Here is a 12,927-nt window from a genome sequence, read left to right on the forward strand (position 1 = left end):
CTTGCTATTCATCACTTTGAATATTTCTTGTCACTCCCTTCTGGCCTGCATAGTTTCTGTTGAGAGATCAGCTGACAATCGTATGGGTACTCCCTTGTAGGTAACTAACTGTTTTTCTCTTGATGCTTTTAAGATTCTCTCTTTGTCTTTTGCTCTTGGCATTTTAATTATGATGTGTCTTGGTGTGGTCCTCTTTGGATTCCTTTTGTTTGGGGTTCTCTGCGCTTCCTGGACTTATAAGTCTCTTCCTTTGACCAGGTAGGGGAAGTTTTCTGTCATTATTTCTTCAAATAGGTTTTCAATATCTTGCTCTCTCTCTTCTTCTGGCACCCCTATAATTCAGATGTTGGTATGCTTGAAGTTCTCCCAGAGGCTCCTTACACTATCTTCATATTTTTGGATTCTTTTTTCTTTTTGCTTTTCCTGTTGGGTGTTTTTTGCTTCTTCGAATTTCAAATCTTTGACTTGATTCTTGCAATCTTCTAGTCTGCTGTTGGATCTCTGTATAATATTCTTTATTTCAGTCAGTGTATGCTTAATTTCTAGTTAGTCCTTTTTCATATCCTTGAGGGTTTCACTAGATTTATGGAGGGTCTCACTAAATTTATCAGCAGTTTCTAGAAAATTCTTGAAAAACCTTATAACCATGGTTTGAACTCTATATCCAGTAGTTTGCTTTCCTCTATTTCTGTCATTTGTGACCTGTTCTTTGTCTCCACATTTTGGCTGCTTCCTTGTGTTGATAGAGTGGCTTTCTATGCTGGGTGTCCTATAGGGCCCAGTGGCTCAGCCTCCCCAATTACCTGAGGTGGACAGTCTTGGTGCACCCCTTTGTGGGCTGTGTGCACAGTCTTGTTGTAGTTAAGCCTTGATTGCTGTAGGTATCACTGGGAGGAATTGACCTCCAGGCCAATTGGCTGTGAGAATCAGCTGTGTCTACGGTGGGAGAACTTCTGTGCTGAAGACACCCTTATGGGGCAAGACTCGTGTGTCCCTTATGTATCTGAAGAGTTGTAATCTGGATGGTCCCACTCTGACCACTGGGTACACTGGCTCTTGGATCTCTAAGGAGGTGTTAATTTAGCCTCTGCCTGAGGCTGCCCAGCAGGTGCCATGGAGAGATCTGCAGATTCCTCTTCTTTGTTTGGGGTTTGGAGGTGCCCAGATGAGGCCCAGCTGTGAAGCATTGTAAGCTGCTATGGGGCCTTGGGCCTTCTTTTGGATGTTCTGGGTCTCTCTGACCCAGCTGCAGTTTGTTAGGTAATTTTAGATTGCAGAGGGCCAGGCCATTCATATGCAAAAGCCTCTGCACACAGCTTGGGTGGGGCAGGGTCTCAGGGAATCAACAGGGTGGAGCAAACAGCTATGGCTGATCCTCAGCCCTGCCCTAAGAGGCCCCGGGTCTCAGTGTCCTGTGGTAATCACTGCAAGCACCTCTGAGAGAAAGCTGCCCTCGAGTTCCGCCGGATGCCAGACAGTCCAGTTTCTCCTCGTATGAGCTTGTGTCCCCAGAGACTCACCTGGAACTGGAGTTCAGAGTAGTCAGGAGCTTGTGACTCCCTCCTAATTTAAAAAGACAAACGCTTCCTCAGTTGCCAGCCCTTTCCACGTGCGCCTTTGTACCTCTGCACTTTTCTTTCGTATCTCCTCTGAGTTTCAGTGTGCTTTTCTCTTTCCACCTTGTGAGCTTAGCTGAAATTCCTTGAGAGTTATTCAAGAATGCCGCCATGCTGGCCCAGGCTGGCTGCCACTGACAGAACCCTTAGCCATAGAAGAATGATTTTCTAAAGAGAAAATGGAAAGGTTATTGGGTGTTCTTATATCCAGTTTTTCCTTAGTTTTAGCTAAGCCAGATAGATGAAAGTAGATACTTCTTGCTACATTATACTTTATTTGTACACATCTGATATACTCTGAGCCCACAGTGGCCCCACTGAAGGGAGCCGGTTTGTGGGAGGTAGACAAGGAGCCAAATCTGGGTCTCCTGTAGCCAGAGTTAGTTTTCCATGTTTAGGATACTCAAAGATGGTAAAGCTTAATGCTGGCATTGCTGTGCTGTCATGGAGATCATTAGTCATCTGCTTTTTTTAGGTGGATGCTCACACCAACTTAATATTGCCCACAAACCTAACAAGTGTGTATTAGAATGTTTGGGTATATTTTAAAAAAAGGTGTTTCATGATTATTGTATTAAGATCATTCCACCTTACCCCAGTTTTAGGATGCACTTATACATTTGCAGTTATTCTTTTTTTAGGAAACATATTTTTATTTCAGAGAAGAAGGGAGAGGAAGAAAGAGATAGAAACATCAATAATGAGAATCATTGATCAGCTGCCTCCTGCACGCCCCATACTGGGGATCAAGCCTACAACTGGGGCATGTGCCCTGACTGGGAATTGAACAGTGACCTCCTGATTTATAGATCGATGTTCGACCACTGAGCCACACCAGCAGGGCTGAGATTATCCTTGATTTTAGCTATTTGATATTGAATAATTCTTTATAGAAGAAAAAAACAAGTTAATGAGGTAACAGGTAGTTGGTGTCTTTTGGCTAATTTCAGAATTAGAGTGAAGGTTAGAGGCTTAGTTTTCTGGTGGAAAGTATCTAAACTTTGTTTTAAGGGATCCCCCCCCCCAAAGTAGTTTACATGTGTTATTTAATTTAATTCTTACCATAACTGTGTAATAGTCATCTCCAATTTGGAGCAGAGAAAAATAAATCTTTTGACAGTAAGTCCAACAGTGATTACCAGTTTATTGGTTACTTCAAGAAAGCCTTATTTCAATGTTTTTCCTTGACAGATGCACTCTCTGTTCTAACTTTATATACGTGTATTTATTCTAAGGGAACTATAGTTTTTATAGTTGTTTTTAGTCACAATTTTGTCAAGAAAGTAATGCAGATAGTGTGTTTTAGTCAAGGACAATAGGTACATGTGTATCTGTGTGGTGCATGTACTTTTAAGTATTTATGGAGTGTAAGAGTAGTTTTATATAGTAACAGTCATTGTGTGTTTTTTAAACTTTCTAAGATTTCATTTCTGTACAAACAAGTGTGAAATTATTAGGGCCAAAATACCAATGTTTGTCTTTCACTCAGTGTATCTGCACTTCATAAAAATGCTTAAATATTACTTCATCATCTTTAAATTTGCTTTTCAGAATGTGAAATCTGTGAACTAATACTTGAATATTTATGGAGTAACCCTGATTTTTGCAGGTGTTGCAAGCCCTTAGGAATATTTAGCTTAATTTGGAACAGTATTCCCTATTTCTTGCTCGGTCTTTCATTTTTAAAAACCAAGTTACAGTAAATCTATCTATGTATAATCCTTTTGAATCTTTCAACAGTAGTTTGGTTAGGCATACATGTTCTCATAGTCAACGCTATCCTGATTGAAATGCAAAGAGAATTGTTTTACAGATAGTACATATCACTATGTAGATGTTATGTGTCCCTGCAGTAACATTTTTTGTTTTATAGAATGCTTGGTTAGGATCAGCAGTCTCAGTTAAAAAAAAATGAACTAATAAAGGATACTGTCAACTATAAAATAAAATAAAATTTAAAAAAATTAGAACAGAAACAAGTAAAAGAGAAAACAAGTACAATAGGAAAAAACAATAAAAAAAGAACACTGTTTCTTAACATTTTTTGTCATTGAGCAGAATTATTTTATAGTGTCTATTTGTATGAAAGTTGTCCATTTCTAAAAAACACATGTATAAGGTCATTAATTTAAAATACTTTGTAATATGTTCATGGTGGTATGATCATGGTGATACGCTGCTAGTTGAGAGTTGAACAAGGTAGAGTTTAAATCTTTTATGCTGACATATGTTAGTCTTAGGTGGTTTAAGTCTCCTGTTCAGCAGCTTTGTGCCTATAAAATTATTTGCCTCAGAATTAGTAGAGCAGGCATTTGGGTGATGATCCAGTGGGATGCCATCATACCTGCTTCTCAGAGTAGGGTTCATGGACCAGCAACATCAGCATTACTGGGAGGTGATTAGATATACAGTCTTGACCATTCCCAGATTCCTCCATCAGAATCTGCATTTAAACTATTACACTTATACATTTGCAATTATTCTTTTTTTAGAAAACGTATTTTCCAGATGGTTTGTATCCATCTGGGCACATTAAAGTTTGAAAAGTCCTCCTGTAGACGACATAAGACTTGGCATCTGGACAAGAAACCAACATTTCTGTATCTGAGGTTGCAGGGTTATGAAGATTTAGGAATTATTTCTTAGAATAAAGAAACATAAGTTAGAAGTACATTTCTCTTTAGGATTACTCATTTACTTTGATACTTTCATCTTATTCACCAAAAAAGAAAAACTTGATTTCATCCGTACCAAGTGAGCAAACCTGGCTATTGTTAAGTCTTCCCCTAAGAAGTGGCATCCTCTGAATTTGAATGAAATTGAGTTTTGAGAAAAGGAGATGGAAGACTGTGGCCCAGGCATAGCATATACTATCACTCACTAGGCTTGTTTTGTGACGTCAGGAATGCAGACATACTTTATTCCATCCTAATTAATGAATAAGTATGTCCTGAATGTCTGCCATGTGCAAAGTGAAACAGAGTGGATCAAACCTTTACTCGGAGAGTTTACAGTCAGGACAGGGAACTGTCCTTGAAAGTCAGGCAACCTGTCACCATGGTATATTGGGATATGGCCTTGTGGACCCATTAGTAAGGCTTCTCCTAAGGGAGAAGGGAGAGTAGGAATACAGCACTCATTTTCGTCAGTTATGCCTTTTCCATCAAGGTATGTACTGTTATATCAGTATATTTAAGGGGAATTAGAATTCAGAGCAAGAACCAAAGATATGCAAATGCCTAGATGTACCTTCTCCTAACAGACTTAATCTAATATTTGTTGTGGCATACTCTGTCTCTAAGTTTTTCAGTTTGCTTTAAGGAAAAGTCTTTTGCTTGCATTCTGCTTCAGTTATTTCAAAACTCCCTTCAGTTTTGCTCAACTTCTGAGGTGGCTGTAGGAGCTCATTGACTTTTCTGGGGATTTTATTTTAAAACTTCTTAGCGAGGGATCCCTCCGTACAAATGAAGTCTTGCTCAGGAGTGTGAGCATCAACCACACGGGAGGAGGGGCTGTTCTGGTTGCGCCTGCCTATGTCTAGCTCTTTCATGTGTCCTTGAGGGTGGGGATGAGGATAGGGGTCTTGAGTTCTAGGGCACAATTGGAAACTAGTGTCCTAGTATTAAGAACACCACCAGGACTGCTATTATTGTAGAAAAAAGATATTTTTTTTCACAGCACCTTTTACCTGCTTCCCTTCTTTCTGATTTTTATCCTGTAATACAAAGTTTTTCTATCTTGCACAGGTGACCCAGAAATCTTCAAGATAGGAAGTCAGCTGTTTGTAGTCACTACATGTGAAATGTGTTAAGCATGTGGGACCTGGGACAAGACACAGAAACACAAAAATGCTTCTCAACAACATACACTTTTCTGACATGCAGTTGGCAAGCATATTGCTAGAGCAGAGGTGGGGGCTTGCCATAAAGTTTCTCGAAGGCAAGGAACTATAAAAGAAAATTATAGCATAGTATAGTATACTTTGAAATTATAAATACCATTCTTTACATTTTTTGTGCTAACTCTATTACTTACTTTTAGAAATTTGTATATAATTTCAAAACACTAATAATGGCATTTCACTTATGCCACAGATCTTTTCCTCTGCAAAATCTCAATTATGAACTTAACTCTTGAGACTAGGAAGGTACTGTGTTATATTATAAATCATATTAAAAACTTTTCCCTCCCTTAGAAAGGCATATTAGGCTTCTTATGAGAAGAAAAGCTTTTGTTCAGGATTTTTCAGTGGATAATACATTTTGTCTTGAACAGGATTTAAATGGCAACTTGATAATAGAACACTTTAGGAGATTGCTGAATGTTTCACTTAAGGATTAGCTCAGATTTTATGTCATGATTTTACTAGAAATTATTATGTAGTCATATCATATTGTGACACACCATGCTTAGTGAATGCTCATTTTTTCTGCAGGAGAACGACTCAGGCACTTTGGACACAGTGGGCGCTGTGGTTGTGGACCACGAAGGGAACGTTGCTGCTGCTGTCTCCAGTGGAGGCTTGGCCTTGAAACATCCAGGGAGAGTTGGGCAGGTGAGTCGTTGGGTCTTTAAACTAGCTTTACAAGTTAAAACATGGCATTTTCTAGCTCACAAATCTTAAACTATAGAGACCTTTTTTCTTTAGAAAAAAATATTGTTCTTTAACATTTTTGTAGTATAAATCATCAATCAAAAACTTTTTACGATTCTTTCTAAAAAAAAATTCTCATAGTACTAGGGCTCTTTCTGATCTTTACCATTGGTAATCCTGTGTTTTACTACTTCGGACAGGCTGGGCATATAGTAGACGTTTAATAAATGCGTGTTGATTTCCCTTTTCTTTCTTTGTAAGTGTCATTCTTTTTAGGAGCAAGCTCTACCTGACTATTATTACTGCTTGCTTTTTAGGTGGGAAAATGATTTTAGATTTACATTTTGTGTTTCTTCCATTCAAGGAATATTTGACCCTCTAAATTGCTCCTCTGATTAAACATTTCAGCTATTTTATAGACTAACCAGTATTTCAGGTTACCACATATGATACCATTCAAGAAATTTGTTTATAAGGAGGGTCTAATGTATGTGCAACTGGCTTATTTCCAGTTCACTTGCACATCTTCGCCCTTCCCCCTCCCCTTGTCTCCTATCATCAACCTCTAGGGCTATACTGAGAATGAGATTTAACAGTCTGTTTGATCTAGGAAGCTTTCTGAGTATAAACCAATTTGGCGCATTGCTTATAGGCTTAATAAATATTTGTTAACTGAACAAATGAATTGGACACCACCATGGAATCTCTTAAAGTAGTTGCAAGGGTGTGGTTAAGCTCAGTATTTGGATCTTGTGTTACATGTAGAGCACTACTTGGCTGCTCTTTCACTTTGTTTCTCATGTTTAAAGAAGAGTCGATGCCACAGTTGCTTTGGACATGGTGGTTAGTGAATGCATGAAGCAGAGTGATCTGATTCATGGAGGACATCTTTGCAAAGCCTCAAGTGTTGTTCCCTAATCTGCCCTTTATTGTGGATAAACTACTTGTGGTCCTATGGGGGAAAAGGGAAGGGAAGAACAATTAATTTTGTGCAATTCTTTGTCTACTGTAGAAGGGGATTTATGGGGAATGATTACTCAACATGTGTACAGTGCTTTGAACTCATTATAAAAAGCCTTTGTCTGCTCATGGTATTTTTCCACATTATATCGTCCTGTGTATTTGTCGAGTTTGGAATAAGAAAACCAAAGTTGGCATATCAGTTTTGGATGCCTTGGTGGAGAAGGAGAGAAAAAAGCCAGCAGAGCCCCCTTCATAGCTTTGCAATTCCCATGACTTTCTCACTGTTTTTTTGTTTGTTTTGGTTAGCAAAATAGCAACAACTGAACCAAGGATAGTTCTGGACTGTGTTAGTAGGATATTACATCCAATAGTCTTAAAGCCATTCTGCCACTGCAAACGGGACTCTCCTGGATAAAGAAATACTTCTGTAAAACTTAATGTTTATTTGCTGCACTTGGCGAGTTTATGAATGCACAGTTTGTGAGAGATGAAAACTCAGGAAAGGGTGTGGAGGAGAGGAGTCAAGGTACTTATAGCAAAATACAGTTGCTAAATTGGATTATATTGCTTGGAAAAGGAGATGCAATTTGCCTCGCCTGGAAATATGTAAGCATCAGATGAGAGGTAAAGAACTGTTCTTCTTGATAATCAGGACATAGTATGACAAAATACATAAGCAAATTATTATTTAAATGTGCTAAAATTAGATACTTTTAAATACATTTAAATGTACAAATGATTTAAAAATTTTAGCATATTACCCTTCTTTAGTTATAAAATAACAGTTCAGACAGTAAAATGGCAATTTGAATGAGAGCTTATTTGCTTCTTCAGTTTACTGTAATAATTAGATTTAGAACTGGGACATGAGCACAGAATTTATTATATTCTTCACCTCCCTTATACCTCCCCCCTACTCAAATACAAATAGATAGTTGAGTTAAGTGGAGTGGGTCAGAGTATGGACCTTTAATCTAATTCCACCTTTCCATTTACCAGTCTCCTTACTGTGGACAATATTCTTAAGCTCTACTTTCCACAACTATAAATGGGGACAAATAGCTACCTTACAAAGTTCTAGAAAATTAAATGACATAATGCATTAAATTACTTATCATAGTCCCTCGTGATAACAGCTATAGCCATTGTTTATGCTATGTGTGACAGGCATGTTAATTCACATGATACTACAGCACTAGGAGGGGGTGTTTTTATTATCCTCATTTTATAAAAGAGGAAACTAAAACTCAGAGAAGATTAAATAATAATAATAGTAATATAATTTATATGACCTTTTACTGCATGATAATAGCTTTAATAAAATTTTACTACTAAAAGAAGGAAACTTTTAAAATTGTTTAAGTCTGCTTAAGGTTGCTATGTTTTATCCAAAAAAGTGGATAAGAGAGACAATCTCTGATTCTTTAACTTACCTGTTTGTATCTCAGCCCAACGAATTTCAGAAGGTTACAAAATAAGACAACTTTAGGTCATAAAATTGAAAGTAACCCAAAGGGAATTTGCTTAGAAGAAAAAAGAGTAAGAATAAATGTTCTGGGTTTCTACGAGGTATCCTTGTGCCTTATTTAGTGTGTGTGTGTGTGTGTGTGTGTGTGTGTGTGTGTGTGTGTGTAGGGGGAATGGAAGGACAGTGGGCTCATGTCCAGGATTTTCAATGAAGGAAGAATGGGCCCTTCTCCTGAGGTCATGTGTTCTCTGAGGCTTTGGCTGACCCAGCATCTGTCCCAGGCAGTGCCAGTGGAATGGCTGATCTCACAAGTCTGCCAGTTTTCTTACGAAATCCATGTGCCGAATCCCTTCTGCAGGCTTTCAGTTGCCACTCTGACCAGCCGTCTTAGGTATTTAGGAAGCATGGTGTTTTCAACGTTAGTAATGTCTTCCTACTGTCTGCTCTATTGGAAGTGTTGTGTTCAGTTCTCGGTTTAACTCTTTTTTTCTTATTATTATTAAAACAGCTTTATTGAGATATAACTCACATACCAGACAATTCACCCATTTAAAGTGTATAACTCAATGGTTTTTAGTATGTTGACAAGATGTGTGCTACCATCAGCACATTCAGTTTTTTATCCAAATCATCTTTTATGTTTCTACATTAAAGACTGCTTTAATGCAATTCCTATAGAGGGTGCTTTTCTGATTTAGTATGAATTTTCTTTTTAACTTTCAGATTTTTTTTCTTTATTGATTAAGGTACTTACATATGTGTCCTTATGCCCCCATTGCCTCCCTCCCCCACCCCTGCTTGTGCCCTCACCCCCTTAGTGTCTGTGTCCATTGGTTATGTTTATATGCAGGCATACAAGTCCTTTGGTTGATCTCTCCCTCTTCCCCCTCCCCTCCCCTGCCTTCCCTCTGAGGTTTGAGGGTCTCAATCAGTTTTACTTTTAAGAGGGCTATATTCATGACAACTGGGGATGGCAACTGTGGGTCACAACTTCATCTCCAAGTTTCCTTGGTTTTGTATTATTTCTCAAAGAGGGTGACTAGGAGAGGGGAGTGTGTGTGTACATTTTAAAGTGTTGAGGAACAGTTCACAAATCTAGTATTCCTTGAGTGAGAAAAGAATAATCAGGGCCCTAGGATAGCTGTTTTTAAAACCAAAAAACAGCTTTAGGAGGAGGTTAATGCATTTCCAAAGAATAGAACTAGTACTAGTGGGTGGAAGTTATGATAGAGCACATATTCCTATGCAATTGAAGGAAGAACTTTTCGTCAATGGGAAGTATCCAAAAGGGGGATATGTTCCCTTATGAGATAGTGAGCTTCTCAGATTCAGAAGTGTCTGGGATATTTCATGGAGATTCCTGCTCTTGGTAGAATATTAAAGCAAATGAGCTCTGAAGTCCTTTTGAGAAAGAATAGAATGTTATAGAAAGCTAAAGTTTGGTCACCATTGCCAGTCTTCTTCCTCCATTCCTCAGAAGTGAGCTCCTAGAAAAAAAAAGTACTATTTTATGGGAATATCTTTTTCCTCCATCAATCTATCTGGATGCTGAATGTATTGTCACGGCTTACCTCTTTCTTCTTTTTTAGGAACTAATTTAATTTTTTTTGAAACTTTGCATTGAATTCCACATATTGCTATGCCAGTTTAGCCATTTCCTTACTGATTGACATTTAGGTTGTTTTCAGTTTTTCATTCTCACCGAACGTGTGCTATTGCACATTGTTGTATTTCTCTAGATAGCTATTTAAGGTTTTTTATAAATCTGTTTCTAACTAAGGAGTGGAAAATTATCAGATGTGATTTCCTTTCTAAAGGTAGAGCAGTGGTTGGGGATATTGAAGAGATGTATTCAGACATTTTGGGTAGCATTAATTGGAAACAAAATAGGAATGATTGACCCATTCTTTTATAAAATCATTGTTACTTACTTTGTTCCTAATGGTTTGAGACATATAACTGTGCTCCAACACTTCACAAAGTTATTACCTTAAACAGGCCCCTTTTTCTCTTTTGTTTACACCTGGCAGAATCTAGCACGGTGGTGAACATATCCTGGGCCCTTTGGTACATAATTGTTTGCAGTTCCTATTGTGCCACCCAAGGGAGGCATGGAAAAGGTCCTCCTCAGCGGAGTTTCCTAGAGCATGGCAGAAGGACCACTGGCATCCCAGCCTTCCAGGGCCTTGGTGAATGTAGCCAATTCCTGGCCTCGTCCCCAGACCACTGACCGAGAGTATCTGGGAACCAAGGCTGCTGTCACCATGCTCCCCCCAAAATTTGATACACACCTAGTCTGAGAACCACTATTGTAAGGCAACCATAATGATTTCAAGGGGCCAGAAGGGCAACTAGCTGACAAATTACAATGGGGGAAGATTTTTCAGGCGAAGAAAAATTACTGTTGATAAAACTAAGAAACTTTCTTTTGCTGTTTTCTGAAAATTTTTAGATTACTACAATGACTGAAAATATAGTTTTAATAGTGTTAGAATGTTATTTGGATAGGTTTTATATAACCTCTGTTATTATTGCCCAGTTGTTATACATCATTACTAAATTTATTAGATGGGTATGATTTTGTCTTGTGTTGAAAGCCAATAATTACTTATAATATTTCTGTAATATTGTATTTATCTATTTTCTTTTTCCCCAGGCTGCTCTTTATGGATGTGGCTGCTGGGCTGAAAACACTGGAGCTCACAATCCCTACTCCACAGCTGTGAGTACCTCAGGTATTTGCTGCTTTCATGGCCATTTTTCATAACTTCAACCTTGTAGGTCATTTAATGATTAAAAACTATTTCTATGTAAGCATGTGCTAAGACACTGCACAGACAAGAGCACTGATACATAAAAAATCTTTGATATTTGAAAGCTTTTAAGGACCATTTCACAATATAAATATCACAGTGTAAATGATTTCCTAACATTTCAACACAATTCTGGAGTTAACTATAACTTAATAATATCTTTATGTGTTTTTTTTTCTCTCGAATGATTCATGTTAGTGCCAAATTTAGATCACATATATAAAAGTAGCAAGGCATTTCAAAACTAAGATATTCTCTTAAGTAAAATATTGACATAGGTGTATTTCAAAATGTATAATTTATGACATGCAATCCTCTGCACTTTTAATAAAATGTACATCTTCTTTTTGTACCTGTATTTAAAAAGTCATTATCATTTAGAAATGAGTGTGTGTGTATGTGTGTGTTTGGGGTGCGGGGGGGGGGGTTAATTTTAATAGCAGAATGGTTGGTGTCTTGATCCAAGTTTTTATGTGCTTGTGCCAGATGTACCGAAGCCTTTTCTTTTAATGTGGTGATATGCATGGTTGACGAAATAATATTGGTTTATATTGACAAAATCATATTGGTTTGCTTTTACCTATCAAGCTACAGCCCTAGGCCTTTCCTCCCATGACCTCAGGTTTTATTAGTAAGGAAGATTGCTATGCCTGCCTCTCCTTCCATTCCCTCTTCAATCCAGTGGCCTTCTTCTCTTGATAACTCTTGACTCTTTCTGTGATCTCTGATGTAGGTGGCTGTTTTCTGTCTGTATCATAGATTCTGGAATTTTTTTGGTTTGTTCTGCTTCTCTGACCTGCTCTATCTTTGCCTTCTTCACAGATTCTTCCCATTGCTGACAACTGCAGATTTGGGCCCCTGCTGTCTTTTTTTCATCTCACTGTGTGCATTCTCTTGGTGGTTTGGTGTTATTGCTGTGTTTCATTTTAGCAGTTATCTCTAAGGGTATTGGCTTCTACTCAGGACTTTTTCCTTGAGGCCTATGCGAGTCATTACCTACTTCCTGTTGGACATGTCCCTGTGGATGTCATGTATACATATCAAATTCAGCAGACTCAACAAAACATCTTGTTTCATATTCCCACTCTTTGGCCATCTTTCTCCTGTATTCCCCATCTCTTTTATTGCCATCACTGTTTTGTTCTTTGCTCAGACTTGAAATCTGGGTACCATTCTCATATACTTTTTTTTCCTACTTATCTGACCCTGTCATTTCAGGTCTACATTATCCTGCTTGCCCATTGTAGCAAGCAGTCTCCTGACCTAGATTCATTCCTTTTTTTTTTTTTTTTTGATATATTTTTCTTGAATTCAGAGAGAAGGGAGATGGATAAAGAGATAGAAACATCAATGATGAGAGAGAATCATTGATTGGCTGCCTCTTGCACGCCCCCTACTGGGGATCGAGCCTGCAACCTGGCATGTGCCCCTGCCTGGAATTGAACCTGGGACCCTGGTTCAGTCTGAAGGCCG

The 12,927-nt window shown here is 38.2% G+C and overlaps 1 protein-coding gene across 2 annotated transcripts in view; it reads left to right on the forward strand.

Annotated features, from left to right (window-relative positions):
* Positions 1–12,927, forward strand: part of TASP1 (taspase 1) — a 249,297-nt gene that overhangs the window by 116,435 nt on the left and 119,935 nt on the right. For both annotated transcript variants that reach the window (XM_081097445.1, XM_081097446.1), the window contains exons 9-10: positions 6,052–6,171; positions 11,298–11,376. In XM_081097445.1, the coding sequence (XP_080953571.1) occupies positions 6,052–6,171; positions 11,298–11,376 (199 nt within the window). The remainder of the gene's footprint in view (positions 1–6,051; positions 6,172–11,297; positions 11,377–12,927) is intronic.

Source organism: Myotis nattereri, assembly GCF_964212035.1.
Source record: "Myotis nattereri genome assembly, chromosome: 8".
NCBI classification, from domain to species: domain Eukaryota; kingdom Metazoa; phylum Chordata; class Mammalia; order Chiroptera; family Vespertilionidae; genus Myotis; species Myotis nattereri.